We start from the raw sequence: 17446 nt of genomic DNA on the forward strand, positions 1-17446 counted from the left end.
AGATGAACCGCTGCTGCCTGCGCCACGGCGATCCTCTTTACCCGGTGGCGGCATACTAAACGCGTTATTATGCACGATATTGCCCGGTTGCCTTCACTTGTTCATCATTCATCGCAGCGGTACTCCTCGGTGCGGCTTCCCTTTACGCATATTCAATTAGAAAGCAGACGCAAAATGCACGAGGCGGTTGAAATTGAACCTCAACTTCCTCAAAAGGCTCGCGGGACATATAGATCTCTAATCTGTCGTTTCCGTGTAATTTCACCGGGAAACCCGAAGAAGGGACGACACCAGCTGGATATTGGAGACCGCCACGGGAACTTACCCCGCTGGAAAATTAAAAGTGGATACGCGATAAAATCGAATATCCGCCGAATCGTCTCACTTCCCTTAATTTTTTTTTTATGACCATTGCGAAAGCGTGTCACGCGTTATCATTTACGCAGCGCTGAAACCTCGATACAATTTCACCGTCACAGCCAATTGTGCAACGTAATATCGCTGTATTTTCAATATGCCTTCAAATGATTGAATTAAAATTAAAGTGAAATGAAAATATCAGGATTCGACGTTTGTATTACGTAGCGTGATTTGATCTGTAAAGCTGTAAAACACGAAGCGTGTAGCGCGCTCAGCGTGCGGGTTGAAGTTCAAAGCTTCGCAATTTAATTATGAAATATTCATGTCGCGGCGTTCGGTTGTTGGATTGCGCATTCGAGTTTCACCGGTCTCGAATATAATCGCCTCTGCCGAGATATAGGACGCTATTCCTCGAAATGAGCTAATCTTTGCGGAGGTTTTATTAACGCTCGTATAATTTTTCACGATCCCGTCGCGGTATAACGGCTCCGAGAGACTCGCCAGTTTTATTGGGAAAGAACTCACGATAATACTGATACTCCGCAAAGTCGCCGCATTGTGCGAAGCTACGTCACCGGACGCAATTTCGCCTCCGCCGCGCGCACTTGATGACGTTACCAGAATTTCATCGCTCAAGCGAGACACCGGATACTCATTATAATGCCGCTCCGATTGGCGAACGCTGAGCTGGAAATTTAAATTGACGACTACCGCGAACACGATCGACATATATAAAGCGAGTCGCTCGCACTAAAGGTAACGACGTACGCTAACGCGCCCGGCGAAAACTGCCGAAATCTCGATCGTAAAAAACGGGGTATGATCGGTAAGAAAAATTTCACAGTTTCCCGATAGCGCGCGGACGTACAGCCGGAGCTCGTTCCGGCTGAAATACGGCATTCGGCGATCGTTAGCTCGCCGCGGGAGAACTTGGCCGGATGCACACTTTGCATGTACGTCGTATATTCACCGTCGCATCCGGCTGCTCCCTCGAAGATGGAGCTCGCGGGCTTCGCCTTCGGGTGTACAGCCGATACTTCTCTCGCGTCCCAGGATTTTCAGAGGGAGAAAGAGAGAGAGAGAGAATATCGGCTACCACTTGCGATAACTGCGCGTCCTTACTAACCTTTCGCGCCTCGCATAGAGAGGTGGATATGATATACGAGCCCTGGGCTGTGACCTCTTCCGCATCCACCTCACCCTCTCACCGGCAAGCAAGCTCGTGTGGCATCCGCCTTTCTGGGACGAACACGCGTACACTAATGCTGGACCACGGCGGTCAGCGCGGAGTGACGCCGGTTCCAGCGTTTCGTAGCGCGCATTCTTCCGTGATGTGACTCGATACTATATAGTTTGCGTATGCATACGACTCGGCAAAATAACTCGTCGCGTTTGCAACAAGGTGGATGCGGACAGAGTCCCCGTGAATATCGACGAATCTCAAATCGAAATTAACGCGGCACGTTTACCGGCGATCTCGCGTGAATGTTTGGCACGGATTTATAATGTTGAATTTTTAAGTCCCAAGACACGTCCCATGATTAAAAATGATATTCGGGTTTAGTTCAGACAGAGAGAAACGCGCGTTCGTCGAACATTTACGTATTATTTGCATTTCCGTGGGGAATTTTATTTTCGCATCTCGCTCGATATACAAACACAGAGAGCTTGCATCGTGCTCGATTCGCAAGGTAGCATCGGAAGTTAACTCGCTAAAGTAAGATACGTGTCCCATCGGCTTTCCGTGCGAATTTATGTAAACAATGTGCGATAAAGTTTTATTCCTGTTCCTCTAACTACGCGCGCGGCAACTATATAGATAGTAATTTGGTAGTCTGATTTTTCAAGTCATGATTTTTCAAACACGAATTCTTTGACTTCTCCGAAACCATTAATTATGTGCATGTTTTAATACAGTAACGACACGGAGGGGGGGGGGGGGTGAATTTTAAGTAATCCTTAAATTCGTGGTGCAAATTGTAGAAACGTTCCGAGAAAGCAAATAATATCGTGTAATATAATAATTAAAACTCATATATTACTTATAATGCTAATTATAAAATCAAGTAATAAAAGAAGGGGCTCAGAGCCTGAACAAGGTAGTGTCAGGTGTAGTGTCCAATAAAATTATTTAATTATAAAATCGTATAAACGTTTCAGCCCTCATTGGATCATCTTCAGTATGAAGAAGTAAGAGATAGTTGCAATTTAACACATTACAAAATTATAAAATTATTCCCGTATGTAATTTAATCGTATTTAATTGAAGACGATCGCTATTTTTTTATCTCTTTTAATCTCCTTCCTACTTTTTCTCATAGCCGACATCCATTTTATTTTCTCTTACCAATATACTACCGACTTACTGATTTTCTTGCGAGCCATTTCAGTTCGAATTTTATATCATGGATTTTATGTACGACAATATAAAATGATCATCCACTTGTGCGAGAGGAAGATCTGTAACTATATCAAAGTTTCCTTCGGGAATTGAGTGCTTGGAAATTTTATTTCGGACAGTGGATATCACATACAATTACAGAGGCCGAGGGCGTCGCTCTAAACTTCTATTTCAAGTTTAGCGGACCCTTTTTCATCCAGTAAGAATACCCGTATCGCCTTTCATCTCTTGCTCTCCCGCGCTACATGTTCGCCTGAATTCCTGCTGAAATGCCATCAGCCGTAGTAGTTGGCTAGTGCTTTCAAAGAAAATTCGAGTTTCAATTCTTTACCATTCAAGAAACGGCGTTCTACATCAACTGAATCAAATTCCCTCTAGTTAGTCTCTCATGTTATTTCTACATCCCAGTGTGTTACAGAGAATGAAACTCTGACCACATAGTCAAGTTTTCAAACTCGCGTGGCTTCCGTAAACTTTGCCAAATTAATTTTATTTGAGGGAAAATACTAGTATTTTTTTTCTTTCCTTCCGGTTGGATCTCTTCCTTAAGACCGGGTATGGTGAAATATAGTCAAAAGCAGTGCGCGGTCTGGTCGCGGATGCGAGTGTCGAGGATGCGAAGCACGATTTACCGCGGTGCAGCAACACGTGCCTGGCGATCACGCTCGTCTTCTAGTTAGCCACTCTCGTAGAAGGTCGTCTTTGTCCACGTTTTGCGATGTGCGGCTACGGTCCGCGAACTGCGGCGGACGTGCTGGGAGTGTAAAACGCCAGCGAGCACGGACGAGTTACGCGAGGGAGTAAGGAGAGAGAGGCCGTGGGCGCCGGTTCTCTGCCTACAGGTTGTTGATTTCCGACATTCAAGCGAAGCGGCCACTCTCGTGAAATTAGTTGGCCGTTTTTCGATCGGGCGGCCAACAAAGCGCGACAAACCGACCGGAATAAATCGGTATTGCGTTTTGCAGCTTAATAAAGCCATTAGAGTATCGAACGGGCATTGAGCGGGCGGCTGCCGGCAGCGGTGGACCCCCTTCGACCGCAATAATGATAGGTATAGCTGGTGGCCGGTGTGTTGCGGTAATGCAACAGTAGCGCAGCTTACGCTCGATTGGGATTTAGGTTACTCCCTCACCACCTTCCGCATCGCGATACCCTTTCGGCGGTTTCACGACGTCTTTTAATGTCCCCCTTTTTACGCGTCGCGCGCGATTTCACTCTAGATATATGTCGGAGAAGCCATGTTTTCCCGCGAGTTTCTCAATTCCCCCGACGGTGTTTCTTTCATTCATTTCGCATAAAATGAATTAGTACTACGCCGGGTTCGCGCGGCGTGCATATATCATGTAAAAAACGAGCTTTACAGCGGAACGATGTAAACTCTGATTATATATACGGTATGCCTACAAAGACCCGGGAAGCTTTTACGGTAGTGACTTTAAAATGCGACGGATTAAGAGAGAAATTTTTTTTTACCGTCCAGAGAGAGAGAGAGAGAGAGAGAGAGAGAGAGAGAGGAGTGGAGTCCTCCGCTAACAATAAGTATAGGTCTATAAGCTCATTGTAACACAAGTTAAATTACTCGATTTTCTTGCGCCGCGATAGAATCTAAAAGTAATTATGATCCAAGAGTCTAGGCACACGACTTTCCCTCACGCGACTTGGCACGTTCTTGCACCTCGGGCCGTTCAAATAATAAATAGCTCCCGCATCATTTCGTGCGTGCCCGTTACTGGTAATTCTTTTACACTTTCTCAGACACACACGCGCGCACACACGCACACGAATGTCTCGCTCTCTTCCTAGTCCTTTGTTTCCTGAACAACCTGCCGTTACGTTATCGCTCGGCTAATTGTTTGTAATGGCAGGCATATATCGCTGCAATTAGTATCTCCAACAATAGCAGTCACGCTGCACGCTTCTATTGTCGCTACGGCGTGCTAATACTTGCTCGCTGTTTGATCGCTACCCGCGGGACTCGCCGGTTACCCAGCGAAGGCCGTGCCTCAAACGATACGGGAGTTACGAGCCTCCCTTCTCCCGCGAACTTCCGTAATTAAAATCCGAATCCGCAGGAAACAAATAACGACAGAGATGGAAGACGGGACGCCACGGACTTGAGATATTAAAATCCTTTGGTACATTATTGAACGCGGATCGATCAGAATAAATAGCGTTCGGCACGATGGCAAACAAATAGCGGGAGTTTCACACACGGTGCTGTTTGAGTTCGCTGTTCCATGCCGCCGTTCCATCTTGTCTGCAAGCTCCGCAGTACTCGATTCTTCCTTTGCGGGAGCTCGCGCGCAATTGGTTTCCGAAGTTACATTTCAGACGCTCGGCAAATTTTATATCTCCTCTCCTCGCCTTTGTTCTTGCATCCTCGTTCGATGTTTCCCGTAAACTTATGCAATTTACATCGAGATACGCGAGACATTATATTGGCTGGAATAGAAAGCGAATCGCCAATATTACACAGTAGCTACAAAGCTTAGCAGTTACTTTACGTGAAAGACGGCCCGATTAGCTTGTTCGGTGTATTCCAACATTGGAAATTGTCCCTCGAAGAGATATCTCGCCTCAATTTCCGCATCGAAGTGGTACAATTAATTTGCAAATACATAAAAAATGAAGTGGTTAAAGTACAATTACAACTAAGAAATTAAGAGCTTTGATGATTTATCGAGAAAGGAATAATTAAAAGACTGCCGCTGCTGCTACCGCGGTAAGAGACAGACTACTACTTCGCGTTGAATCCCGGCGCCGTTTTATATCCATAATTTCTCATCTTGCAATTTTTTTTTGTCGCGGAACTCGCCGAGTTACGCTTTAGCCGAATGTTCGGGAGGACTGTCGTTTCTTTCATTTTCCGCCCCATTTCCCCCGTCGCGCGAACTTGCCCGTCCAAACTTGAATATTCCAGGAAGGTACAGTGGGAGATAATTGAAGAAAGATTAATTGGCGGAATATCGAAGGAGCCTTAATAATTTATTGGCCGGCGAATTACTCGAATAATTAAAACTTTCCGCGGCGAGGGCGAGAGATTATTTCAGACGGGCTAACTCGACGACTTTATTTACATAATCCCTCACGCGAAACGTTCCCTCGTTCTTCTCTCGCTACTTCGCCGCGCTACGCCTGAATTTTTCACGAATCGCATGTTTGCTTTATTTCGCGTCTGTGCGTTTACGCAGGTACAAAGGTACACTCGACGATACGCGGAAACGAGCTCGTGCCTAGCGAGAAGTTGCGCTGTAGGAAAAGGAATTAGAGCCTCGCGGCCCTTTAATAATTCATTAGACGTTGAATATTCCGAATGGCGGTCGACGCCGCCGCTACAGCGGGCGAAAATCGTACGGTACAGAGAACGGGGGCTATTTCGTATCAAACTTCGTAACCGGTCGCGGCGAGTCCGCCACCCGGGGTGCAACCGCACGGCGATGCTTTATTTCCGGCGGTGCACTTCGTTCCTTTACTTTCTCTTTTCGGTCACACACACTCTTTCGCTCTCTCTCTCTCTCCCCCTCTCTCTTTTGTACCCACGTAAACTCTAATCGGCTTAAAAGCCAATGCGCAGCCACGATTTCCATTTCATTTCACCCCATCGAAACTTCACGAACGAGTCATTGTTTAGAGTTGCTCGCATATGGCAAACATACCGGGAGAATGTACATACATCGCCAGCAGTCGATGTAGATTTGTTTTACGTGTCCGGTGCTTGCATAAGTTTTCGTGTATGTTTCCGCATGTGTACACGTTCCATAGACATCAAAACATATATTTGCCATTGTGCTGCGCCATGAAATTCGACCGTGTTTAATCAAGCGCTACTTTCCAAGTGCGTTTGATTTGACTTGTCACTAAAATTTCAAGTAGAAAAGTGCAAAAATAAATATATACAAAAAAAAGGGCAAATTCACTCGTCTCTGTCTGTTGTGTCCAGGGCAATACGAAGCGCAAATAATAAAGTGTATAAATTTTATACAGTTGTAAATATCGAGTTATATCCGCCCACTCTTTTCACGGGACATATCTCTCTATTTTAAAGATATAAGTGCTAACGCTCCACGGGCGGTTTTCACGACCGCTCGGGTCAAGCCGAGGGCTACCACAGCGGGATTGAATTTAAAAGCTTGCGAAAACCGATTTATTCGTTTTAAGCACCGATTTATACGTTTTAAGACAGCGCTGTAAAATGAAAACTGTCAAAGCGCGGCTTCAAGCGCATCTTAATAAAACGGTGAAACGTGGCAAGAGCGGTAGAAATGTATATCGTGGAAAATTTTCGAGTAAATTTCAACATTAGTCGCGTCTCCTTGTATTTTACTGAGATCGCAAAATTCGAATTTGTTGCACGTGAAATAAACTTGAGTGCAACACGACGCCAGACACGGGCCATGTTACATTTTCCTTGAGTACACATACACATATATATCCAGCCGCGTGCACACAGGTATCCATATTTGTCAAGAGATCATTATAATGCATTATGATATAGTGCATCGAAACTGTGTTATTGTAACTGGAAGAGCGTAGTTGCACCCATATATTACAAACTGGATAGCTGGGATAACGCAAAATATGGCGAACATGTGTTCGGGAAATGTATTTTCTGACAAACTTAACTGACTGTTTACGGTGATATATACTCGCTTCAACTGCGTTCCTAGGGAAAAGCCATGCTAATGCATTCATGGGACTCGGTTACATGTTCGAGTAAATAGCTACCTGCAAAACCGTACGCGAGCGCGCAGCGTATGTTTTGTTTTAACAATTAATTAACGCTGATTCCGCGCGGTGAGAGAATATTAACGAACGATATGGTAAGTGGACGACGAGGTAGCGATAATAACGGGGCGGGGGGGAGGGGGGGGAATGAGAGGAAGAAGAGGAGGAAAATTTCTATTGGAATTAATTCCTGCAACCAAAGGACGGTGGACAAACGAAGCGTGTAGCACATAATAAGAGAAAGAAGAAAGAAAATTCCGATGATAGCGAGTGGATTATCTTACAGCCGCTGACCGCGCCGCTTTATTTCCATAACTCTTCCCGTGCGAGTTCTATACGCTCTCCCGCAGCGCGATGTACGCTCGTTCCGCGCAATTTCACAATAGCGCGATACAGGTACCCGCACCAACACTACACCCGCCGAATTAAAGATCAGCGGGAATTAATTTTACGGCCGGGCGCCGCGGCGAAATACCGCCGGCGAAAAAAAAAGGGACATATAATAATGGCGATAGATAACGGCGGGTTAAATACACCCAAGGATTCGCGGCGACCAAATTTCTCGCTGAACGTACATAGGTGGGTATCGCTATATATCCACTTTTCACGTGCATGTGTTGCTGACTGTTGAAAATTTCGGAATATAAATGATATACACGCGATGCGTGTATAATGCAAGCTGGAGATGACGGTACGATACATCGTCCTACGTTCATTAATAATTAAAAGCTTATCTCGCTTTGTACTGTCATATCAATTCTACAGCGTATAAATTATGCGCACGATAAGTTGATGTAATTGGGACGATTCGCTAAATTGAGAATCGCAGTGCGTTTCGCGAGCGCGCGCACGGTACGGCTAATAGTCATAACATCTTAATTATTCTATGACGACTATCAAATGGGTGTTGATTTAAAATTGAAATTCGCGTGACGGGGCTCAACTTATTCGCCCGCCGCGAAACTAGAAACGGCTTCGGTACACCAGTGATAATTCCCGAAGTGAGAAGTGCTTTGTGTAATCAAAACTTTCCACGATACCGGGCGGAGCGTTTCAGACTTCATAAATAACGGATCTTACTCGCGATAAAGGATTACCCGTTTTAATAGGGCGAGACCCCGGCTAATCACTGCGACGATAAACTTTTCGGGTGTACTAGCTACAGCGCGCAGGATTTCATTACGCGAGCTCGTCCTTCTGCAGGCACCGGCAAAATGCTTTAGCGCCCTCGGAGAAGATCGGTGGAGCAACCCTTAAATGGTACATCGCACTTGGTATAACGCCCGCGGTTTTTATAAAGAACTCAACTTTCCCTCAAAGTTTCTCCTGGCACGATATCTTCGCGAATTCATAATGCATGCTAATAGCGGAGTAGTTTAAAAAAAATTGTGCGCGTGTGCGTACGTGTGCTGAAACTCATTAAATAATATAATGTCAGTTATTAATTAAAACGTAAGGACTTTTTTGGACCACGGCGAGAAGAGGCGTGATAAAAACTTCAGTAATTCATATCTTAATATTGCCCTTGTTATAACTTTTCCCGTTTACCATTTTCCCTCGTGCGCGTTGTACAAGATCAGTTGTAAAATTAAAATTGATGTTAATCGCTAAAATAGTAAAAGAATAATAGGGGCCGTGTGAGCCGTCACCTGAACGAGGGTGATAAAACATGGATAAGTTCTAGTATAAAATATATATTATAAGATTGGCAACATCATAATACAAATTGAACGTTTTGGTCTACGAAAGTAAATACATTGGTCTAATCTGTGTAATCACACAACTGGCCAGCCCATCTACATCCTTTTCGGACGTTTTTTTTAGATATTGTAATGACTCATCGTTTTTCCAAATTTTAGACCAATGTCTTTACTTAATTATTGTATCGCTGAAGAGGGTCACTTTCGTAGACCGAAACGTTCAATATATTTTATACTAGAACTTATCTATATGTTTTATCACCCTCGTTCAGGTGATTGCCCCTATTATTCTTTTACTATTTCAACTATTAACATCAATTGTATTTTACTCATGCCATTCCGTTTGCATTTTTCGTTACTACACGCAGAGATGGGAAGAAAGGTCATTAACGAGAAGTCTTTTCCGCAAAGAAATTTGGCGTACGTATAAAAAACTATGTAGATACATCGTAAACTTATTATGAAGTCTGAAAATATTGCTCTACTTTTCGCGGGTACATGTGGTTGCACGCACGCATGCACGAACGTGCGCGTACCGGGACGCGCGACCTATGCAAGAATATCTATGGAGACGAATATACTTCCATATCTCTACAGAAACGTTGAACTGTTGAATATTCGACGCAGAGTGTCACGATTTCGCGCTGAATATTATCCGGTGCATTATGCTCAGTTGGTGTGCGTGCGACATGTATATTATATGTACATATATGCGCGTAAAACTTTGATTATTCCCCAAGGTATTGTGTTGAAGCTGTCGAGGTCGCGAGATGCCGAGAGCATGACGCTAGGAAATGCAAGTCGAATGACAGAGCGGGGAATCGATAGGCTCGATTCGCGAATCACGGTAGACGCTGCACGGTCACATAGTGCATAATATCCCTTCGGACTGTTAACGGGACTTGGAGTACAACAGGGTCGCGTATAAGCTCGCGAAACGTCTACTGACGTGAGATAAAAGGTCCTGTGAAAGAATACGTTCCCAGAGGAGGGAAAAACCGCACGTGGAAAATATCAACGTTGATAAATGTCGGGTCAAGAGTAATTCGTTTTACCTGTATGTCGTTTTGCCCGTATTCCAGATGGCTCGTATAACTGTTCGCTATCGCTGTGAGAACGAGGATATGTGGACAAGAAAACCGAATCTATAATATTTATCAATGATACCATAAACACGCGAGCGATTCGAATCGAATATCGAATAAATTTGCATTCTGATTGCTATTCATTAACATCGTTCGTACGAGGCAACGGGACGGGACAGATAAATTTACGGCGTTTTTGTCACGAGGAAAATTGTTGGACTTACCGTGGCGTTGTCCAATAAATTATTTAATCTCTGGATTTTTCAATTCAAAGCTTTCCATTCCGGGCGCAGCGTGCGCGCGCGAGCGCGCATTTCGTAGATATTGTATTAGTCCGGTGCGGTAATTCCGGAAAGTAGAGTCCTTTTGTAGCGTATGTAGGCCACATTAGCCCTATAATTCGCCGCATTTGCATGCGTACACGCGTGAACCTTACGAGCACCGCGTTGTGCGAAACGTTTATTGCGCCGCAGCACTAACCAGCGCTGCAAATAGCGAGCCGCGCGTAATTGAGAGCGGCTTGACGAGGGTAACGCGAGCCGATGAATTCAACAGTTAAATTTTTAGCCGGCGCGGCTGGAGTTGCGCGAGATGGAATCACATTATTAACAACGACCGAGCCAACGGAGGTGGACTTATCGAATTTATCTCGCGAGCACGCCGACGAAAATTATATGAGCCAGAATAATGGACGCGGGCGGCGTGTAACGTTCCGCGATCGGAGGTTGTAAAGCTGCTCGAATTAAATTTATTAACGCGGCGCCGCTCCGCTCCCCCGAGCACTCGTTCGACTCGCCGTGTAAAATCTGATTATACACGCGGGGGCGGATTCGTATTCATCAATTTTATCGATGCGATATACTAATGAAGGCCGGTTTTAACTGCGAGCAAACGGGAACGGAGGAGAGTGAGGTAAAGAGAAGGGGGGAGGGAAGGGAGAGAGAGTGAGAGAGAAGTAAAGAGCCCTACAAGTAACGTGGTTTGTAACTGACGAGCGCACTGACACAGGAGCATCAGCACTTGTCGATTAATTGAATACGTATCGTACATGTCGATCGACATTTGCGTTCGCCGACGCGAGGTCGTTGCAAGTGTTACCTTCCGTTTCATGCGAAGTAATCAAAAGCTCTACACGTTATGCTATTGTTACATCGATGTGCCATTCTACACGTATACGCCAAGACATTAATCCTCGTACTACCGACGAGACAATGGCCCGTATTCAGAACGCGGTCACAAAGTTGCACACGCGTCTCTCTATCGCGTGTCGGATTCAACAATTTCGAAACGTATTCCAATTGGGGCGATTGTTTAATCACGCGTGTACAGTTTCGTCGTTCCGCGTACCGATGAACAGTGCCGGCACCACAGATAGAGCCTACTTCTGTCTTTTACTCTTCACTCTGACCCTATAATCATTTTCATTGTAATAATACAAAATAATAAAACTTACACGGCGACGTAACGTCGCCGTCAGCTGTGCTGCACTTACGGACACGAAATCCCTCGGTTCGCCACTAAGAACGAACCGATACGTCTAGAACCTAACACGATAGGTCCATATAGTGTACGCTGTTAATCGCGCCAGTTCCCGCTGCTCTAAAACGTTTGTGATGCTGCAACTAAGCAGAGTAGCTCGGTTTGTAATTGAGAGTGGCCCGCGGGTGTATCGCCAGTTATATGGTCGCCGAGATATATCCGTGTGTCACTGCGTTATTACATTCTACGCGATGAGTGATATACCGAGTACACATGATCTCTGCATCGGACACAGAGAGAGAGAGAGAGGGAGGAGAGACATCACGGTAGTCACGCGTCGCCTTCTACGCACGCTCGCTCTATGTGTGTGTGTGTGTGTGTCTCTAACGACTGTGCACCCGTATGCATATGAGTACACCATGTAGCGTCTCTATCACACTTCTCGGACGGTCCCCCCGGTGTTATCCGCACTATCGCGATAATCAAGCCGCAGGGAACGTCTGCCGTGTCCTGCACGCTGTATCCTGCTGCACGGGTACGATGCGATCGTCTGTACCGCGAGATCCTGAGAACGGGGAGATGCGAAACTTCTGCCACGCGGCAATAATTAGCTGTCAGATTCGCAGCCCGCAAATCGCTCCGGTGCATGTTCCGTCGACCCACTCACCCCCAATATCCCCGTCTCTCTTGATATAATTATACGTAAATGTACCACTTAGAATTTTATTCCAAGACGCACCTCTATTTCCCGCGTCTCCGATTGCCGGCGTCAGCCTGCAGTTTTCAGATTACAGCCGTGCGACGCTCAGCAGGATGACGAGCACGGCTGTAATAAACCTGAAAAATTGACTGCGGTATTTCGAGGTGTCGCTCGTCCTCGTAAACCTCCCGGCGTTATAACAAGAGCGGCAGATTGGACAGTTTATCGCGGCACGTAGGCAACTTTCGGCGCTCTCGCGCGAGCTTTCTCTCCTCCGACATTGACGAATTTTTTTTTTTGGCCTTTCTCGCCGTCAGCTGCGAGTCGTCGATTTTGTCACGATTCACGTGTGAAAAAAGTACGCTCGTTTTTATCGCAACCTTTCCCTCGCTATTGTTAAACTTCCGGCGATTTTACGTATGCAGGCTACATGGTCGAACGAGAATATTCTCCGTCGAAGTAAGACCGTAAATGCAAATGTTAGTACCAAAAGATATCTGTACGTATGCAAGCATCTCTATAATATTGTTTGCCTCGTTCGAAATAAAGAGTTCAAAAGATAATTTTGTAAATAATTTCAAAAAGGGATCCCCGGTGTTTATCGTAATCTGATTTACATAGGAAAATATCCGTTTTGCCATTACGCGAGAGATTAAATTATGTTTCTTAATGATATATTGCGGCATAATCACTGCAACGAGCCACGCACAAAAGCACGCCCACCTTTGTGCAACTCTAATGACTGCAAATTATTGTATATAATGTACGAAGAGATAACATTAACGTTAAACCGCATGCGATCGCTTACGTGTATTTAGATTCCGATGACGTTAACTAACTATGGAATGCTTTGTCGTTTCTGTACAAAATTCATGTCAACAACCACCGCGATCAATATTAGGACGTACTTTACTAAAAGTTCGTGCAGTAACGGTACAAGTTTTAGCGATAAAAATAGAATACCAATCACGTGATACTAAACGTTTAGTTTACAAAAGACGCTATATTAATACACTGGCATGTTGTACGGCTGTGGTAATGACTTGCCAAGATTTTATCTCCGTAATTTTCGCCTCTGCGACTCAAGTTTGAAAAAATTTGGTGAAGAACGTGAGAACAATGGGAACATCATGGGGAAATAGTTGCCAAAGTAAGTAACATAACATTCTGCAGTATTACTACTCGTATACTTGCAGCCGCGAACTATCCGTTCGATCCAAACGCCCGTGATTGTTTCAGGCGAGCACCACTTGCTATAACCGTCGAACGTGACTTTTGCTTCTTTCTAACCGGAACGAGGAAACCTCTTCGTGTTGTATCACCGTGTCGTAGAGCCCGTATTTCAAACCACTCACGCTTTCTTTACTTCCCGGTTCGATCTTTCCTTGAAAAGCTTTTCACCGTGGACGGCAAGCCATCGCGTTGTATACTACCGTACCGCGGGAGGAAATGTCTATTCGCTAAAAGAGAGTGCAGCTATATATGCGATATATACTAAAGCCGCACGCTATCTTTAAGAGAATCAAATCGATGGCACACCACCGTCGCGTAAAGTCAACGTCGCTAATTCTTCCGGGCTAAACCTTTCCAACAAAGTACAATACAATTATTCCATCTGCAATATATACTTGAGTCTTGATGCATTTTTCTCGAGAGACTGAAATAACTTGTATGGGGCAGAGCTGACGTCCTTCGCCGGTTGCTTCGTATGCGTGAGGCAGCTGTGTGCTTTTATTAAAATAATCATTTTTCCGTGTAGACCGTTTGCACGCGTCAACGAATATGTATATGTATGCATACGGAGTGCAATGTGAATGAAAAATTAATTAAGCAGAGCGGAAGGTGGCGTGGGCGACAAAGCGGCTTAAATTCTTCGCGAGAACACGGCAGATTAGCGCATACGCGCTTTTCAACTCGCAACCGGTCGAGATTTTCATTCTGTCCGTCTTCTTCCGCCGTCCTCGTTAATCGCGGAGAAAGATCGCACGAGACGGTTCATCGATCATTTCGCCGAGACAATTTCGATCTTCGATGCAACCAATTGTCGCGCTCGCTTGAAACACGATACGAAATTGCGGGATGCATTCTGAGAAGGCGAGATCGCGAAATATCACGATCGATATGCACATTACATACTTCGAAGCATATTTGGGTCATTTCAGTTCGTCTCTACGACGATGCCGGAACGAACGAAGTGGAAGGTAAGATAATCCCCCGGTCTGAATATTATAATCAATGTCGGGAAACGTGATAAACGCGAAATATTCTACCAATAATTTCCGACATAATTAAATATAAATCCATGTATACCCGCGTTTCAAAGATACAGGCTTTTCTGCAGCAACAGCTATCTGCGATCCTATTAATTAGCGTTGCTGGAAAATGATTGTCTTTATAAAGGACTCTATATTTTGCAACGAGCCAGTTAAGCGAACGCCGGTAATGAAGATGTTTACTCGTTATGAAAATCAATTCATTAGCTCGGCGACGATCGACGGGCGCGGATATTAATTTCGTAGCCTCACAATAACGCGCACTCGAGCTTGATTTTACGTCGTGAGATAGATTTTACGGAGCGATTTACCAACGCAGTTGATCGCCGTTTCCGAATACACGCTTTAAGTTTCAGCGATTACCACGCGATTGCTTCGTACGCGCACCAATAACTCACGTCTCCGAGCTTTCGTGCCTGCACGTGTCGAAGACAAATTGAATGATGATTAAGCGCAGTGTTACGAAGAAACGCGACGTTATAGCATTACGGAGTTTGCATCGGTCGGTTTCAAGCGAATGTCCGCTTACGTTTTAATTTTCCATTTATACGTTACGCTTGATAGCTAAGCGATGCAGATTTTGGGTTGGAAACCGAGCTAATACACGAGGGAATTATATTCCACGGTGGATGCACGGCGGGCAACGAAATCGCATACTGGTTTACGTACCTTGAAAATTGCATCGTTCGCGGTGCAAGAGCGAAACACCGTGCTAACGCACTCCACCGTCCTGCTCGCCTTTATGATACAAGAATATTCACTGCGCGGACCCCGCTTACACTAATTAAATATATTATCCCCTTTCACACCGGGGATATAAATAGATACCTTAATGCCGAGTTCTTCTGCAAATTTACAGCTAATTTTTCAACGTGATACAATGTACTTTCCCAGGGCCACCAATTCTGTCTGATTAAATTAATATAATATAAATAACAATAGCCCGTATGACGAAATCAAGTAATAAAAGAAAGGGCTCAGAGCCTGAACAAGGTTGTAGTGTCCGATAAAAATTAATTAATTACAAACGCATATACGTTTCGGTCCTTATTGGACCATCCTCGGTATAAAGAAGATATAAATGCAATTTAACACCTGGATGGATTCGTAAATTAAATATATGCAGAGAATTACGCGGTCAATAGTGTAAAGTTAAAGGATGTAAAAAGTGTAATAAATTATGAAACGGTAATACATAAACCACGGCGCAAGTGAATATAACATGTTGAATTAGAAGAAAGAGTCGGAGCCGTGTTGAACTGTGTGTGGATGACGTTACAGCGAGGGGGAAACCGCTGACCAAAATCTTGTACACCAATGCCCACTAATGCCCAGTGGGCATTACCTTATCTTATTTTATCTTATTTATCTTGCTTTATCTTATTTTATCTCATTTTATCTTTATAATGCCCCAGCAAGACCTAATGTCCAAAAAATGCCTAGTAATGCCTAGGAATGCCCAGTAATGCCGCAAATCTGGTACACCACAACCCTCGCGTTACAGTAACGAATTAAATGATTAAATTAATCTGTGCGAATGAAAATTGGAAAAAATAGAGGGGGGGCTCGGCCAGTCTGTATGCCTTTAAGATTAGTAAGACAGAATTTTGAAAAATTATTTGCCGCTAATTTTTTCTAATTTATTCTTTTTTTTCTTGCAGAGCAGCTGAAACATTTTCCGTTAGCGATCCAAGCGAGCACTTTCCGACCGCGCATGCTGCTCCGAAGCTCTCTTTCGTGCAGCACCAGGTGGCCGCCACGCCGTTTCGAGCCCGTAGGAACGGAGATTAACGTCGCCTACGTATCGGAAGTTAAGCACGAGTTTTAACGCGGCTTGTCCCGAACGTGACCGTGCACAAACCGGAACACATGCACCACGGACATTAAGACGTGATCAACGGCGGACGCGCATGCAACACTAGCGTACAATATTCTTTCGTTCTCCAGTTTCTCTAACGGCTACTTGGTTGACCGGCGCATTCGGCAGTGCAACGAACGTTCAACAGCTTTGTAGAGAAACGGGGCCGTTTATCTGCCGTTTCTCAGACGAAGTCTCGATCATTTTGCTATTGATCTGTACGAACCGTAATTACAAGTCGATCTGTAATTTTTGCTGGAGTTTTAATGAAGTATTGCGTAACGTTAACTCACGCGTAAATAACTTTCGACTGTCAAAGCTCGCTTCGTTAATAGTAACATGTCTTTCGGAATAGACAATAAAAAAAGCGTACGCTTTTTTTCTCTCGTTTTATTATTTCCTTTGTCCTCCTTTCTACCGATCTGTGTCCATTGCTTTTCGAGCCCGTAGAATGCGTTATATCCTGCGAGACTTACTCACGGGAATTCTCTTGCATCATCTCGCGCGTCTCTGCATATTTCCCCGTCTTTCCCTTGCCGAGCGCCGGCATTCCTTCTGCTCTTTCCACGCGCCTTTCCGCCGCATCCTTTGTGATGCGCGTTCGTTTGGCTTGACTATGACAATAGAGCGAGATGCAGAAATGTTATGTAATTCTGGATGCTAATTGCGTCGCGCGCGGTACCGTCTCTTTTAACGTCTTCCGCCTTCTCTCTTTTGTGTATCATCGGGTCGGCATTACTGCAAGTGACGGCGCTGTTTGTAGAAACCGGAGAGGAAGAGAGGGAGAGGGGGGGAGAGAGCGAGAGAGAGAGAGAGAGAGAGAGAGAGAGAGAGAGAGAGAGAGAGAGAGAGAGAGAGAGGAGGA

The 17446-nt window shown here is 44.9% G+C and overlaps 1 protein-coding gene across 2 annotated transcripts in view; it reads right to left on the bottom strand.

The window, feature by feature from the left end:
• Window positions 1-17446, bottom strand: part of LOC105564607 (hemicentin-2) — a 215293-nt gene that overhangs the window by 178341 nt on the left and 19506 nt on the right. The window contains exon 1 of one of the 2 annotated variants that reach the window (XM_012017097.1): window positions 1487-1522. The exons of the other annotated variant lie outside the window; for it this stretch is intronic. Within the exon in view, the coding sequence (XP_011872487.1) occupies window positions 1487-1502 (16 nt within the window). The 5' untranslated portion in view covers window positions 1503-1522. Of the gene's footprint in view, window positions 1-1486; window positions 1523-17446 lie in introns of those variants that run through there. 2 annotated transcript variants of the gene reach the window in all.

Source organism: Vollenhovia emeryi, unplaced genomic scaffold (assembly GCF_000949405.1).
Source record: "Vollenhovia emeryi isolate VEMERY1.0 unplaced genomic scaffold, V.emery_V1.0 DF939161.1, whole genome shotgun sequence".
NCBI lineage: Eukaryota > Metazoa > Arthropoda > Insecta > Hymenoptera > Formicidae > Vollenhovia > Vollenhovia emeryi.